Source organism: Ischnura elegans, chromosome 9 (genome assembly GCF_921293095.1).
Source record: "Ischnura elegans chromosome 9, ioIscEleg1.1, whole genome shotgun sequence".
In the NCBI taxonomy this organism is placed as follows: domain Eukaryota; kingdom Metazoa; phylum Arthropoda; class Insecta; order Odonata; family Coenagrionidae; genus Ischnura; species Ischnura elegans.
In genome coordinates this window covers 69,913,743-69,931,751 of record NC_060254.1, presented here as the reverse complement: position 1 = coordinate 69,931,751, position 18,009 = coordinate 69,913,743, and the positions used below count along the sequence as shown (strand labels likewise).

At 38.8% G+C, this 18,009-nt stretch overlaps 1 protein-coding gene across 2 annotated transcripts in view; it reads left to right on the top strand.

The window, feature by feature from the left end:
• Nucleotides 1-18,009, top strand: part of LOC124165307 (DNA ligase 1) — a 46,104-nt gene that overhangs the window by 19,205 nt on the left and 8,890 nt on the right. For both annotated transcript variants that reach the window (XM_046542660.1, XM_046542659.1), the window contains exons 9-16: nt 492-730; nt 2,191-2,319; nt 6,626-6,780; nt 7,585-7,786; nt 8,139-8,561; nt 9,533-9,749; nt 9,892-10,011; nt 10,642-10,766. In XM_046542660.1, the coding sequence (XP_046398616.1) occupies nt 492-730; nt 2,191-2,319; nt 6,626-6,780; nt 7,585-7,786; nt 8,139-8,561; nt 9,533-9,749; nt 9,892-10,011; nt 10,642-10,766 (1,610 nt within the window). The remainder of the gene's footprint in view (nt 1-491; nt 731-2,190; nt 2,320-6,625; nt 6,781-7,584; nt 7,787-8,138; nt 8,562-9,532; nt 9,750-9,891; nt 10,012-10,641; nt 10,767-18,009) is intronic.

Here is an 18,009-nt window from a genome sequence, read left to right as displayed (position 1 = left end):
CTTTTATCATATGGACTCTATTTTATATGTGAAGCAATGAAGTCAATTTTCTTTCATCTGCAGTTTATTTCATTGCAATTAATTGTTTGGTTTCCATCATAAAGTAAATCAAATTTTTGTTTCTCAAATGTATGCTAGGAGTGTTGCAGCTCGTGAAGGATGCTAGATGGAAAATTATATAATGAATGAGCATTAGATACTTGTATCAAAATATATTATGGGTTGCACTGAATTGTTGAGGCCTTTGCTTTGTAGAATTCCATTATATGGTTAGAAGAAAATTACTTGGCTTTTCTACAAAACACACACTTTATTGCCGACTAGTTTCGGTACACTGTACCATTAACACTAGTCTTGAAAATGGTACAGTGTACCGAAACTAGTCTGCAATAAAGTGTGTGTTTTGTAGAAAAGCTAAGTAATTTTCTTCTGACCACATATTATGGGTTACTATCATTTAAATTTCTTTCCTTATAATTTGATTTTGATAGGTCAAGAATTGGGAGTGGCTGAAACAACATTAATGCGTGCTGTGGCACAGAGCACTGGCCGCACATTATCTGGTGTCAAAGAAGAAGCTGTAAAGAAAGGAGATTTGGGGCTGGTGGCAGAAGGCGCAAGAGGGAGTCAGAGTAAACTGGCTTTCACTAGCATGGCGAGTAGCTCTAGGCTAACACTGAAGAAAGTTATGTCCGAGTTGAAGACGATTGCTGGTCTTAGTGGGCAAGCTGTAAGTATATAATCATTGTTATTATTCAAAAATCATTATATTGCTGGACCTTGATGTATTGTACCTTCAAAGATTGTTTTCCTACCAGTACTCTTAGATATTTCCAGTCACAAATGAAACCTTATAAGGAAAGATAGATGTTATTTATTCTTGAATCTATCATTCTCCAAAATATTGTTGTTCTGCATTGATCATTTATGCAGTAAAATCTCATGATATACAGTGTCTTTGACGTACGAACAAGATGCATTCGGAGACCTTGTTCGTAAGCTGAAAAACCTAAGTAAGGCAACGGAAAGTGTAGGTATCGTGAGGATTTAGCGCATCGTTACAATTATGCACTAACTCACAATGGTGTTGAATGGATCTGCTGCAACATGCGACGCTGTTGGAGCCAAAAAAATTTCTGATACAAAAGGTCTCTTGTAGGACTGACAGATTGATAAAAATTCCATGCCATTTTCAGAAGGGCTGGAGAGCTATAATTTTGCTTGCGGGTGGGGGACCAATTATGAATGGGAAGAAAATTCTGAAAACCTAAGCTTTTTGCACCCTTCCCCATGAAAGTAATTCCAAATGGTACAAATTATAGTATTTCCATGCATGCCTATGGTTGGCATCATCTGACACCTGTTGTGGCAGGATGTAAACCTTCATTAACTATTTTGATAAAGGAGGATTGGTGCTTTGGTTGTTGTGGTAATAATTTTTTGAATGTTGATGTATTGATGCATTCAGCCAGGGGCCTGGGTATTTGCCATATTTTACTATTATTTTAATGAAAATTTCGATCCTTTATCAACGTTGACGCGACATTGCGGAGCCGTCATTTGGCATAAAGAAATAAAACTGACGTCAAGGGAAGCCCGCATCCTTGCAGTCTTCGAATTTGTGATGATCTTTCCGATGAGGGGAACGGTTTGGGAGCATTAGCTCAATGCATAACGGAATGTACCCCAAAAGTCGATATTTTTTCCCACCATTTTGAATTTTTTTTAGGGGTTTCATGGGGAAACCAGGGATTTTCGGATTTTTTCCCCCTATCATTTTCGGTACCCGACATTGAACGATATCTTTTCACCACTCTAATCCGTGAATTTGTTGTAGTTCGTCAACTTGCCTAAAATGGTGCTGCATGCACTACACGACTAGAGTCCTCCACGTTTTTCCAAGTCAACTACCAACGACATGTGTGCGACAGTGTATGGTGCGAAATTCAAAGTATTCAAGGTATTTGAGATCATACTTTGAGCAAATTATTCGAGATCTCAAATATCGAATACTTTTGAGTATTCACAGATACTATTCGAGCATCTCTAGTTATAATTTCTGAAAATTTTCTTAATGTCTATTTTTCATCCACTCCTATTTAAAAACAAGAGATCTAGGTTGTAATACCTTATTTGCTTCTAGTTTAAAAGCTGAATTGTTTAGTTCATGTATCTGATTTCTCTTTGCAGGCAATGTCTAAAAAATTGTACCGTATAGTTTCTTTGTTTGTGGCATGTCGTGGCCCAGAAATGCGGTATCTTGTGCGCTCACTATCGGGGAAGTTGAGGGTTGGATTGGCAGAGCAGTCTGTTTTACAGGTAAGCTATTTTATGTATTTGGCTCCTTAGCATTGAAATATTTGGAAATGAAATGAAAATTAAGTCTTGCATTAATAAGGTATGTATGTATTTGGAATTTATTAAATTTCGTGCTTTTGGTAATCCCCTACGTGGTCTTACCCTATTCAAAAACATTTGCCTCTAACACATCGATACCTCCCCTGCATAAACACTCAACAATCGCCCACCCAATCAAATCCACTCATCTAGTTCTATTAGGGCAATCTAGATAAGCAGATTTGATTCGGCAGGCAATTGTTAAGCGTTTATGCAGTGAAGGTATCGACATTATAAAATATAATTTAATAGTTATGAATGTGAAGAGGTTATTGTACAATTCTTGTCTTGACATCAAGTACATTAGATAAAGACCAACTATTAATGAGATGTAGAGGCATCCAATTTTATTATGATGCAATAACATAACGAATGTATTTTGTCATAAAATAATATTCCACGTAGATATGTATATTAGGGCGGATCGCAAAAATCGATTTTTTTCAAATCCATCTGGCCCAATGAAAAAAAGTTGTGGGACCGATCAAAAATAAGGCCTGAAAAATTTGAGACCTCTACGTGAACCCCTGACCCTCGCTCAAATGCGATTTAGGGGGGGAAGGTCAAAATTCGAAAAATATAAAATTTTATGGTCATTTCCAATAGATTTTGCCGAGTTACTGCTCTTCTAGGGCAAAAATTTCGTGCATTTTGACGTATCTGCCACCATTTAGCCACAAAATGCCTAATTTGAGTCCGCGCCCGCGAAGAAAATATTACAACGCCCGCGCAGCGTCGCGGATACAAGAGCTGCTAGCCGATCCCGTCCCCTCCCCGCTCGCTTCTCCCCCTCCCATGCCTCGAATGCAGCAAAATTCATCTCGCGTGTGCTGCTAGGAGGGCGTTTATCTTTGATAATATAAATCGGAAGATGGTAGAAGGTAAAAAACGGTGCGTAGTGAGACGACTTGTCCCTTATTTGGAGCCTCGTCGGCGTTAAACAAATCGATGTTACCAACTTATAGAGAAGTGATGAAACATTTTTAGATCTGCGAACGCAGGAAAGGAGCCTGCGGTCTATGAAGACGCCTCTCGAGTGGCTATAAAGGTGTGCGAACTATGGTGACGCGCTTCTCTTCCATTGTGAATGTGACTAAATGGATTTAGCGGTACCACAGGAAGTACTATAACTTACGGAAAGTTAGAATAGACAAAAAGTAGGGTTTTATTGAAGTATAAAGCTCAAACAATTTTAAAGGGACATGTACAATTATGCGATATTTTTGCGTGTAAGTGCAAGGAGGAGCATAAGTTTCCCCCAATGAAGAAGTAGTTTGAAAGACAAGCTGACGAAAAGAAAGATGATAGCTGCTGGATTGAATCCTAAAGAAACTCGACAACTGAGGAAAAAAGGGAATAATCGGTGATCGATGAGTCAACATCGTCAATTCTTGTACGGGAAAATAGTATCAAAAATTTTCTTCATCAATTCATTCAAGGAAAATGAAATTAGCCGATTTGTATCTCTACTTTCCTCATAAAATAAACATTAAGGACTATAAACTCAAATTGGAACTTCTTCGGGGAAAATGCGTCTGCCAACTGTGATAGAGGTATATGCAAGAACCAAACAACAGCAATTATCGTTCCCGCAACTTTAGCCGACGCAAAAGTCATAACTTCGTAAGATACATCAAAGCTAGTGTACCAGAATCACTTCCGTACACAGAAAAAGATGCTACATACTGACAAATCGCTGTCGAGTTTACAAAATTATCCGAATATTAAGAAAATGTTCATCAGATTTAATACAAGCCTATGCTCATCTTCACCAGTGGAAAGACTTATTTTCACTTGCTGGGTTTATCCATTTCCCTGTGAGGGGAGCTCTGTCAGACAAACTTTTTGAAAAACTTGTATTCCTCAAGGGGAATAATACATTCATAGAGAGCAACATTTGATAATTTTTATTTTGAAAAATCTCAAATGTATATGTGTATGTTAGAATTTTTATGTTTATTTATGTGTTAGAACTTTTTAAAAGATGTCTTAGTTTCCTTACAAGCGTATTTTGTATTTCAAATACTCCTCGGCCTGTATTTTGCCCAGCCCTGCCTACTGTGGATAAGAAAAGAGAGATTTCATCAAAGGGCTCCATTTTATTGGAACGAAAGACTATACTCTTGTCTGATGAAAAAAGGCAAGAGGACTTATCAATACAAGTTTAGAGGGGAATGTGTGGTGTTAATTGAAGAAACAGGGTCCCACTTTTGGAGGTTTGCTTCGCCCGTCAGAGGATTAGCAAAAGTTATAAAATTATTATTATGCGATTATCGATTCCTTTCGGAGTGAAAAGTAGATACACAAAATTAAAAAAGGAGGCATCATCCCTTTGCTATAAGCATAATTCCAACATCCCTTAAAGAGTAAACTCAACTCGGGATTCCCACCGGGTTAATTTTTCCATAATGGCCAACATTTCAATCTCCGACTCGGGGCTCATCATAAGAGATAAATTTTGTTGAATCCCGAAAAGAGTTAACCCACATCATTCGTCGGGAAAGCATTAAATCCGTGTTTCATCCCTTACTGTGGTCTATTTGCTAATTGCACTATGCTGACTTGGATTTGCGACATAAACATTGGGAGGGTAATCTAGGGACCCAATTTGCGTTGCTGCAAAGATGCGTTCGGCAACAAATCCGAGATTTTTTTAATTGCTGGGTTTTAATATCGACGTAAAGGACTACACGCTGATGATATATTGGAGAGAGACTCCGGTTCCTTCGGCTATATCTGACATTAGCGCTGTGGAAATGAAAAATCTATTAGTGAACGTTCAAAATTGAAGTTAAATATTCTTTTTATTATACATGCGGACGAGATATTCGTGAAAGAATTCACCAAAACTTTGTTGACAGCAGCGAAAGACGAGGAATGACACTGATATAAGAAATATAGACTGGAAAGAAGATAATTGAGTAATTCTTTCGTGATTGTTCCTCACCGGACGATGCTGAAACATCAAATATTAGTAAGAAAGACGAAGAAAGACGCACTTGGTGTGAATTTTGGTGCATTTTGGGCGTGGAAGAGGCGAGCGGGGAGGGGACGCGAGCGGCCTTCACCCAAAATCCATTTAGACACAGCTGTCGGACAATACCGGAATAGAAGTGTATATCCTAAGTTCCCACACCTTATAGCCGCTCGAGAGGCGTCTTCATAGACCGCAGGCTCCTTTCCTGCGTTCGCAGATCTAAAAATGTTTCATCACTTCTCTATAAGTTGGTAACATCGATTTGTTTAACGCCGACGAGGCTCCAAATAAGGGACAAGTCGTCTCACTACGCACCGTTTTTTACCTTCTACCATCTTCCGATTTATATTATCAAAGATAAACGCCCTCCTAGCAGCACACGCGAGATGAATTTTGCTGCATTCGAGGCATGGGAGGGGGAGAAGCGAGCGGAGAGGGGACGGGATCGGCTAGCAGCTCTTGTATCCGCGACGCTGCGCGGGCGTTGTAATATTTTCTTCGCGGGCACGGACTCAAATTAGGCATTTTGTGGCTAAATGGTGGCAGATACGTCAAAATGCACGAAATTTTTGCTCTAGAAGGGCAGTAACTCGGCAAAATCTATAGGAAATGACCATAAAATTTTATATTTTTCGAATTTTGACCTTCCCCCCCTAAATCGCATTTGAGCGAGGGTCAGGGGTTCACGTAGAGGTCTCAAATTTTTCAGGCCTTATTTTTGATCGGTCCCACAACTTTTTTTCATTGGGCCAGATGGATTTGAAAAAAATCGATTTTTGCGATCCGCCCTAATGTATATCCAACAAGGATGACGTTTGCTGTGAAAAAGTCATTTGGCTTTGCCAAAATTCAAACTCATTTATTTCCAACCGATTAGCTCATTTCCGTCTGTGCATGTAATTGTGTATAAAGTTACTTCCCTCATGCAGTCCTGTGGAATATGCCACCTATTTTTAAATTCATTTTTCATGAGAGAATTGCATTTTTTTTAAATGACAAAGTGGAATTTATGTGATGAAATTTTAAAGTAAGCTTCAAAGATTTATTTGACAACATTTTCTGATTTTATTCGCCATAAATCTTCGCTTCTTTCTATGTCATGTGGTCAAGAATTTGAGCCTGTAAAAGTAGTTTAGTAGAAAATTGATCCATAGCATTTGCTGCTGCATGAATTGTATTTTTTGTTTCGTTGCCTTGTAATTATGGTGATTGTGTGCATTTTTGTAACATAATTTTCATTTAACTCCATAGGCCCTGGCATTGGCATGCTCTTTAACTCCACCTGCTCAGAAAAGTGACTCATTTCCACCCCCTGTATTAGATGCCTCTAACGGTCGAGGAATGGCATCTGATGCATTTAAATCAAAGGTTGACGCAAATGCCCTCTTAGTGAAAACAGCCTATTGGTAAGTTCTTAATGGCGTTAGTGAGGTAATGAATATGGTGTTTTATTCACCTGACATGACTCCTCATAATTTATGTAATTGAGTTAAATTTACTTGAATTAGCAGTCATACTTCTTGTTACTACAAATGACTCTCCTTTGAGGTAAAATGTGTAAATTACATACTTATTTCAGCAGGCATTTTTCTGGAGCCTTCATCATAAAATGATTTTGAATTTAGTTTCTAGCAAATTATTTTGGTGCCATTCCGTTGTAGCTTTGGTTCCATTGATGATTCTAAGTTGAAGAACCATTGGGGCCAAGAACCAAACTAAATCATCCTTTCCTTTTAGAGAAACTAATTACATAGTCAACTTTTTACTCCTAATAATTCAGGAAAATGGTAAAGTCTAATACTCTAGCTAAAATTAAAAACATTTATGAAGTATGATTCTGGTTCGAGTCTCAGTCAGGTAGCATTTTTACCCTCTTGATTTCTGGCTTTTTCCATCTACCACAGCACCGTTGTACTCATCCTTTTTCTATTATACGTTCTTATCCCTTTCTTTCCTTACCTCTGAATTTATTTGTATGAAGTAAAAATAATTTTTATGAACTTCATGTTGATTGAGAGACACACTCAAGTTTGAAATTCCACTTTTCAGAAGAATGTTTTGGTAGTGTACTTGATTTAACACTTCACTGCAATTTGAAACATCTGATTTTAATCCTAAGTCCTATGTTGTCATGTTTTTGGTGCCTCACCATTTTACCCCTAAGTCATTGAATTTAATCACCCTCATTACCTTACATGTTTGTGTTTCAGTGAATGCCCCTCATTTGAGAGGTTAGTTGATGCCCTCCTTGATGGTGGCGTTGAATGTCTACCAGAGCGTTGCCAATTATCTCCAGGTCTACCTCCAAAGCCTATGTTGGCACATCCTACAAAAGGTGTGGCTGAAGTCCTGACTCGTTTTGACAATCGCACATTCACTTGCGAGTACAAATATGATGGAGAAAGATCTCAGGTAAGTGTTCATGTTTTTTTAAAGTATATATTCTCTGTCTTTTTCAAAGTTGGTTTCCACAATCATCATGGCTGTAACCCAAGTGGCCGATATATCAGTGATGAAAGGATTTAACAGTCCTACCTAACCCACTTGAGTTCATTTTTCTTTTCTGTATATATCTCCCTAGGTTATTTATGAATTGTGGCATTAGAAACATAGTGATATTCTTCCCGTGTGAAGCAATGGCTTTAACTCTGAATTGTTTTGCCTGTAATAGTTTTATCAAGAATTTGGTGTTATACCCTATTGTAGAAAACATTATTTCTAATTAATGGTTAATATTATGGTTCATGTTGTTTATTTCTTTTAGATTCACCTCCTGGAAGATGGTAGTGTTAAAATATTTAGCCGAAATCAGGAGGACAATACAACCAAATATCCAGATGTTATAGGTCGGTTGAGAACATGTTTTAGGACACTAAAGGAGAAGGTTGAAGAAGAAGACAGGTTAGCAAGTGAGGAAACCAAGAAAAGTGCTGTTGATGGTGAAAAGTTAGATGAGAAGGATGAAGAATCTTCTAGTGCTGAATCAGGGGCTGATGATGTAAAAAGTTCAGCGAAGGAAAAAGACAGTAGTGTTGAGGGCAGTGAAAAAGTTAAAGTTGAAAGTAATGAAGGTGAAGAGGAAGAGACTGTTGTTAAAACTTGCATCTTGGACTGTGAAGCTGTAGCATGGGATGTGGAAACCGAGTGCATCTTACCTTTCCAAAAATTGGCAACACGCAAAAGAAAGGTGAGTCTTAATGAATGTACTAAAAACATGTGCATACAACTGCAGTGAAGGTATCTCCTTCACCAATTGGATTTGGTATGATAAGGTATTTGGAGGAGGCGACCGACGGCTTAGGTCATTTGCACCATGAGGGAAGGGTAGGTAAGAAATGGTGGAGAGAAACCCGGCGTTGGCATTAGCCTGCTCCTAACAAAAGGCGCCAAGGGGACCACGGCTTTGCGTCCCATCTGACGGACTGAGTGTTGAACTTGAAATGTTCTCCACACAACATTCAAGCAGGGATCGGGCAGTATCTGATAAGTCTCTGCCACCGCCGGGATTTGAACCCGAGCCCACGGGGTGGGAAGCTAGCATACCTCACCATAAACACTCTAGCTACCATACCAACCCAATCCCCCAAATTAATTTTTTCTGACAATTTTTCATATTGCCACTTCTTCATCTATTTCCAAGATAGAGTAATATGAATATGTAATTTTTAAGCGAAACCATTGCACTATTTGTTGCTTTTGAGTGATCAGGCACTTTTTTCCTGCATTTTGGCATTTATAAATAGTAATAAGAGAACAAATTTGTAAAATTTAGGACGTTCAGTGCATGGGTATGTCCAAGGAAAAAAGGAGTTATTTTGACCTCCTACATTCACTTGGTACTATGTACTTGTATTGTAGATGTAAAAGAAGCTATAAGAAATATGTAGCACAAAACCAGCATGTTGATAAATAATTTCTTGATTTGAAAGTTATCAAAGTGGCTTGATATCCAACCTGTTTGTGAGTTTTTGAGTGGCTGATACATATTTATTGATTAAGCTAGCCTCAAAGAACTCTGGATTTCGCACTTTTGATTTTCCGAGAAACCTAAATACTATTGTATTTTTTCCTTTGAATTTTCAGCCAACAATGTTTTAACGTGTTTCGTTTGTTATGGGTTTTAATATTGTCATTGTATGGCAAATTCATTTTTTTTAGGATGCAGATGAATCTGAAATCAAAGTTCAAGTGTGCCTATTTATGTTTGACTTGCTGTACCTTAATGGAAAATCCTTGGTCACTGAAACGTTAGCAACTCGACGGCACCTTCTCCGCACCCATTTTAAGGCAGTAAGTGGCCACTTTCATTTTGCCAATTCAGTGGACACATCTTCTACCGAGGAAGTGGAAGCTTTTCTTGATGACGCTGTGAAGGGTAAGGTTTTAGAGTTAAAATGAATTGCAATTAAATATTATTAAGTCACCAAATACTTAGTGTATAAATCAGAAGTGGATATATGAATGTGGTGTTGTAAAGAATATGCTTCATTACATTCAAACTTTCTTTCTTTTCTCAGGTAATTGTGAAGGGTTAATGGTCAAGACATTGCATGAAGAAGCAACATACCAAATTGCCCGCAGGTCAAGGAACTGGTTGAAACTCAAGAAAGATTATTTGGAAGGGGGCAGTGGTATTGGTAAGTATTAGCCATCCTGCTGATTCTTTGCTTCCTTATATGTTGTGCATAAACTGTATTATGTACCAAATGAATGGAATGGAAAGGCTCAAGTAAAAACCTAGGGTGGGTAACAAGAGGGAGTCGGTAATCTCTGTGTAATATAACTGTTTCAATATGCCACTTTGTGTCTTCTATGGTGGCATTGCATCAACAATGCTGCAAAGTTTACGATGAGGAAGAGTGTGTGGGATGATCCATATACCCTCGGTTTCTGCTTTTACTAAACCAAGTCATTCCTTCCCAAATATTGAGTCAAAATCCCTTGAATTGGGCATGTTAATTTCCTTGACATAGGTAATAATTTGATGATACCTTTGTAATGGCAAAAATTTGCTAAAATCAGTGTCCGTCAAATAAAGGTATTGGGTGGAAATTTACTAGTTGCTTTTGTGGTTATAGTTGTCGAACATTCCACAACCTAAAAATTAGTTCAAATTGTCATTGATAGACAAAATTCAGCTTGAAAGATACCTATTCCAATTCTTTTTTATTCAGTTTTGATTTATTCTGAACCAATTAACTCAGAATCTCATTGAATCGGTTCATTCCTATGTCTTCTGATTTCTTCGTTTTCTTTTTAATTGACAGGTGATTCTCTAGATTTGGTGGTGATTGGTGGTTATCCCGGCAAAGGAAAGAGAACAGGAAACTATGGTGGATTCCTTTTGGCCTGCTATGATCCAGAAAGTGAATCCTACCAAACCATTTGCAAGGTAACTTATTTTGATACCCTTATAGAAAGGCAATATAATGAGCATGTCATCAGATTAATTATCATTGCCATATTTTTCTATTTTTATTTATTTATTTTCATCGCCCCAAAAACAGCTCATTTAAGGCCTTTTACATCAGGGGAAATAACATGAAACAACGGCTCTGAAGCACAACCATTCCCTGGGTAGGGGCCACCTACCCAGGCAGGACTCAAACCTGCAACCTTCGGTTGGGCAGGCCAGGACTTAATCCTGCCGCCACGGGCTATAACTATTCATGACTACATATATACCGTATATCTCCGAATATAGTCCCCCCTTTTTTTCCAAAAATGGCCGCGGAAAAGTAAGGGGGGGGGACTATAATCGAGTGTAATCCAGTTTAGCATACTAAAGGTGACCATAAAGTTATAAATAACGGCATAATGGCTAATTTTCTCGTAGTCATTCTATTTGAGTATATTTATGAGGATTATAATCGAAGATATTAGTAAATACTGCCACGTTTTACCGGAAATTTAGACAATTTTTACCACAAATGTTGTAAAGATACGATTCTTCCGAATCAAATAGCATATCGAATATGCGTTTTCACGGAATCCATCGGGTAGCCGTTAATTTTTCTTGGAAAAGTATTGTTAGAATAATTCAATCGACACTGATCACTTAATGACGGAAAACAGTAAATAATTAAAATGAAAACTATACACACACTATCATTACATCAATCGAACACTGGAATTGAATCAATAGTATATGTACCCGTCGCTCATTTAATAGTTACACGATTTAAATAATAGGGTGGTTTCCTATTATTTTTTTATTGCCTTAATCGAAAGATTATTACTCCTGGAGTACGTATTTCACGCTTTTAGATTTTTAAATGATAATATCTATTTTTCGCGATTAAATGAAAAGTGAAAATTTTCAAGCGCGCGAAAACGCGACGCGTTAGTAGGAATGATGGGAAATCTCTCCGTACGTCGTATTTCTGGTTACCCCTCCGCCCGGTGAGGTGACCTTGAGGCGAGGCTTAGCGCTGATACGTCGCAGGCTGCCAGCGGGTAGCCTAGTGCCCTGCCGCCTGGTAGCGCTTGGCTTAAATAAGGATTATTAATACCTTATCAAACGAGGAAAACTTTCCGACCTTAGCCAGTTTTAATAAGTGATTATTAAGACATATTTCCCTGAGCTCTGCGCCTCATGCATGCATTGGTAACCTCAGACGACGTATAACTCCTATCTTCTCCTATAGAAACTGGGTCCCTGTGACGTCACGTGGAGTGGCATCGCATGGGCGCCAATCTGGCCCTTTTCCAATGAGGATAAAAATGGACCATTGCCATTCGTCTACACTGGCATTTATAAAACGAAATAATTTGTATATTATGAATACACTAATGGTGGGTAACGAATCGCAATCAATGCCTTTTGTTTTCTTTGATGAAGGAAACTACCCTATTGCGAAAAATAAACAGATAAAGTGAACTTTTCGTGACGATTTAGCATTTAATTGCGTCCGTAGCTACTATACGTCCGTGCGGTTCGTGTTTACAACCACTGCCTTTACCGCCTTCATGGAACAAGAATGCGCAAAAGGTGATGCATTTGTTTCTGAAAAGGCGCAATAATCGACGACTTTAAACCAGAAGCGCCGGCATTACTGCATTTGATCGAAATCCAGCGACTCAGCATCGAAAGTGTGATCAATTTATTGAGGAATATATTCAATTCGCCAGGGTAAGTAGGATCGATAAATTACGTCACATAGCGTTTCGCAATTATTTCCGCGATATTTTCTTTATTAAAAATAATTTTACGTTCAACAGTGAGGTGATGGATCAAGTAGAAAGATGAGGATCAATTCTGCGGCAGATTAGAGGCCATCAAAGACGGAGTTTCGATGCCAATTTAAAAATAGCCGTTGCAGAATACGCCGTAAATCATAGTAATCACAGTGCTTGCAAAGCGCTAATACATCGCGGAAGTCATTTCGGGGGTCTCGATGCGGCAGATTCAAAGAATTAGAGGAAAATATTGTCGAATTTGTGCGCAAATGCAGAGCAGAAGCTCTTTGTGTAACTTATGCAATGATTCGCGACGAGGCATTGAAAATTGATATAATATTTTTTTCAGTTTTAATGTTTGTTGGAAAAAGTTTATTTCTTAATTTTATTACTTTGATATTTGTAAGTCCAGTAGTTTAATTATTTTGCTTAGCATGCATTTGATGGCAATATTTTTATAATGTTTATAATTTATTTAACACAATTTTATTTAGATTTCCTAAATTCTTCAGGTCACTTGGATTTGTGATGACTTGATGGGTGTGTTACACTGGATCTAAGGAAATTTCAGGGCCAAATGCAATACAGTTTATGGGATTTAAGTTAAAGCTTATATATTGACATTGTTTGTAGTCATTTGGAAATCAAAAATATTAATAATTTGTGAATGTTTAAAAAATACAATAGCCTTGGATACTTAAAAAATTTTCTCATTTCTTCATTACATCTGGTTAAGGAACTATAAATTACTGATACATGCAATGGATCAAAACATGTTTTAGGTATAGTTATTTTGTTGTGATGGAAAATATGTGAACAGATTTGTTCTTAATCTTCACAGAAAAAAATAGTTAATATCGACTCTAGAATCTTAACTTGCTAACCACAGAAAAATTGCCTTCCTTTGCATTTTAAAATTTTTCCCAAAAGTGAGGTCTCAAAATTGGGGGGGGGGACTATATTCAGAGGGGGACTATATTTGGAGATATACGGTACTCATTGTGTCTATGAAATGAAAAGAAATATTGATTCTTTAATGCAAAATTATATCCCCATAGTGACTGATTATACTGCAATACAGTTCAAAGCTGATATTTTATTGGACTTTATCAGTGTTATTCTATCTTTCCTTTCCCCAATGATCTTACCTTAATAAGAGTGTAAATATTTGCTTATTTTGGCACCCCTGTTTTTCTTGAAATTGTGTCGTGGACGTTGCATCACCCACATCATGCATTCAGTGATCAATGGGTAGGTGGGCAGGGTATCCATCAACCAGGAAAATTGGGAATTGTGCATGAATTTTTAGTCCCAGTTTTATATATGAATCTATATTATATACAACCCGATGTGTGACAGATAGCTCACTGACCATTGACCACTCATTCACGTATACAAATTCCCGACCACTTCCGGACGTGCTGGGAAGACGAAATTTTTACAGGTCGTGGAGAAAAAATATTCATCGGGGGGAAAAGTCCGAAAACTCGAAAAAGTCGATCGGTTTTCGAGATATATCGATCCGAATTAACATTGGAGCCTTATGGGACTAAAACATATTCCATTTTTTGCCTACTTAAAAATGTCACGGGAACATATAATGTCACTGACGGAAACTAGATTTTTTGGCCGATTTTTTGATGTGAAACATTTTGCCATATTTTGTTTATAAGTATTTTTTATAATTTTTTTAAATTTCCAATGCTTTTCTTATGGGCCTATCTTTGGATTTTTTTAAAACCAACTTATAATCGTTGTAGGAATAAGTCCTTAACTTATGAGATACTAGATTTTTTGGTTGATTTTTTGGTGTGGTTGCCTTTGCAATTTTTTGTTTAAAAGTATTTTTTTTAACAATTTAAAATTTCCAATGCTTTTCTTATGGGCTCACTTTGGGAATTTTTTTGACCAATTTGCAATAATCGTAGGACCAATTCAATTTTATGCAAGATACTAGATTTTTTTCTTAATTTTTTGGCTATCCTTTGATATCCACATGTTAATCAAACTTCGAGTAATTAACGATTATGTATTTTCATTGAATTTGCGACTCCTACAACGTTTGGTAACTTACAACACATCCGCCGTGAAGTTTGCATTCCCTCAACACACGATTTTAAGTTTTTCGGAATTTTTTTTCGCCACTTCCCGACGACGTACGGACACCAAATTAACGTGAGTGACGTCTTTTTTGTGCCCCTACGTGCCGATACCCGGAAAGTGCAGAATATTTAATTTAAACGGGTAACATCTTCGAAAAACCATGCTTGCACTACAGCTAAATAGCCGAAATTTTTATCGAAGGTAAACGATGCCGCGTTATACGGGACAAGCACTAAAAGTCCCCCGATAACCCCCTGGTACCCCCCCAAAAAAATTAAAATTATTTAATAAGTGGTATATTTCGTGTACCATTCATCCGAGTTGTATCGTTTTTATTTATTCGGACTGGGAATTGTGTCGGCTATATTTACGCGTCATGTTAAATTATCCTGCCCCATTTACACACCCGCAATAAAACTTCAAATTTTTAAATGTACATTTCTTAACAAAATAGTAGAGGTAAAAAAGGGCTTCCAGGACAAGGACACCTAAAAGCGATTTTTTTAAACCACTTCCCCATAAAGTACGGCTACGAAATTCACACGAGTAATGCCTTATTACAGCGCCTATGCACCGCTATGTGGAGAACACAGAATTGGTAATATAAATGTGAGCACTACGGGAAAATTAATTGTTCCCCTAAAGCTAGATCGCTGGAATTTCTACTGTAGGTAAACAAAGACCTTTTATGCAAGAAAACCCCTCGAAATTTCAAGTGGCTTCCTATAACACCGGGGAAAAAATTCTTTTTTTTTCTGTAAATAGCATGTTCTTCGGTGTTTTCGCCTATTTTAGCAGTAATTCCCTTCTCCTATGACTCATCGCTAAGGAATTTATTTCGATGATTGTGACCGTTTCCAGTACACTCAAAAAAAACCTGTTAACCCCCGGACCGCCTTCAAAACATCGTCATAAGCTAAAATGCCACAATCACGGCTAGCATGCGTCAAGATTCTGCCTCATTATCCCCCGGTAGCATTTGTAAACGATGGGGGATAGCTGGTAGTACGCATTGCTCTGTGAGGAGTGAAAACCCTGGCGGCGAAGCTGCCCCCGCCCCAGGAACGACGGAGCCATTCCGAGGAGTCAGAGGCGTGGAAAACCTCCGAGAACCCTCGGGCGGCAAATCCGCTCCAACACGTGGTGCAGCCGAATGGGTGTCTTACGAGGGGGGAGGGCGCCGATAACCCTTGGGCGGCGAAGCCGCCCAGAGGCAAGGAACGGCGAAGCCGTTCCGAGCAGTCGACGTCCCGGGGGGACATATGTTAATTTGGGCGGCGAAGCCGCCCCATCACCAGAGAGCTTACGGGGGGAGGGCGCCGATAACCCTTGGGCGGCGAAGCCGCCCACAGACGAGGAACGGCGAAGCCGTTCCGAGGAGTCGACGGCTCGGGGTACCCAGGTAAACCTTGGGCGGCGAAGCCGCCCCAACACGAGGAAGGGCGATGCCGTTCCCAGGAGTCGACCCCCCGGGGGGACTCAAGTGACCCTTGGGCGGCGAAGCCGCCCTCCCACGATGAACGGCGAAGCCGTTCCGAGGAACTAGCGGGTCTCCGTCAGAGGGCTACCTCGATATCTGGGCGGCGAAGCCGTTCCGAGGAGTCGCGGGCGGGACGGCGAAGCCGTCCAGTGGGGGCAGCCGGCGAAGCCGGATGCGGGGGGGTTTTAGGGGGCGTAGCCCCCTAACGAGCGCGCGCAGCGCGGCGAGTCCTACCTATATACAGCCCTCGTGGTGACTGACTCACTGATGGATACAAATTCCCGACCACTTCCAGCGGTGCTGGAGAGCTGAAATTTGGCACGCGTGCGAGGAACCCGAAATGATCCGGAGAAAAAATCCGAAAACCGGAAGTTTCCGCCACGTGTCGTCGCTAGGACGACAAAATGGCCGAAATCGGGCTTTTTCCGGGTACCGTCTTTCGGTTTTAATTTTACTGCGCGCGAACCGTGCGTGCCACATGGATGTTTAATGCATTTTTTGAAAGCTAATAAACGTGGGCATGTAAATATGTAATGTTGTTAGTTTCAATTCAAGAAAATTGCAGCTAAAATGGCGCCCAAAAATTGGTTTTTCGAAAATAATTTCATCCCTTCTGCTCCCCTCGACTTAATTTCTAGTGTATGATATCAAAAATGATTATTATATATGCTCACTTGATTCTACATGTAACTTAGGCAACAATATTTTTTGTCACCATTTGCTGCCGAGGAAAAAATTAAAATATGCCGAATATCGCCAAAAAGTACAATTTCCAAAAGATTAACACAACATTTCGTCCAGTTTTACACGACCTATTTCGTTTAGACTTAGTATATGCATAAAAATATTCATTTTGTTTTAGAAAATTTAAACATTTTTACAATTTTGCCATCGATAAACCAGCAAAAAATTAAAAATGGTGGACAGTTCCCATTTTTTCCCGGGAGTCCGTTTACTATTTATCGTTATACATGCGATACATTTCCGTCACACGAACCTTTGGTGCATATTAAGAAAGCCAATAAATGTCGCCTCCTACTTATGTAATTTTTTAAGTTAATTTCCAAGTTAAACGCTTTCAAAATGGCGTCCAAAAATTGATTTCTCGGAAAATATTTCATACTTTCCACTGCCGTCGGCCTTATTTTGTGAGTTGGGCAACGAAAATGATTATTATATATGTTCATTACATCCTCTACGAAATATAGGAAACAATTTTCTTTCGTCGTTCTTGGTTACTCAGAAACAAATTAAAATATTCCGAAAATCACCAAAAATTACGATTTCCAAAAGATGATCACAGGATTTGTCAACTTTTACCTCTCCGATTTCTTTGAAACGTAATAGTTACATACACCTGTGCATTATCTTTTAGAAAGCATAAACATTTAATAAATGATTTAATAATATAATCGCGAAAAGATAAAAATGGCGGCCACTACTAATTTTTTCAGGGGAGAGATTTACTTTTTATTGTATTACTCTCGAAATATGGATGTCATAGGGGCAACTTCTCTTAGATACGATAGTAAATGAATGTGACCATATAATGTTGTCATCTTTAAACCCCCTGAAAACCCCTAAAAAATTAAAATTTGCATATAAGTAGCCCTTTCGGGTACTTTTCGTCAGAATTCCGCCGCATTTCCAAGCCTTACCACTCATCGCTACGGAATTGATGTAGGGGATTGATGACCCATGGCTGTACAAACCTATAAACCCCCGGTAAACCCACATACACCCCCCAAAAAATAAAATTTTTCATATAAGTCTACTTTTTGGGTACTTTCCGTGACTATTTCACCGCTGGTTCTTACCCCAACGACTAATCCCTACGGAATTTATGTGAACGGATGGTGACCGCCAGGAGTAC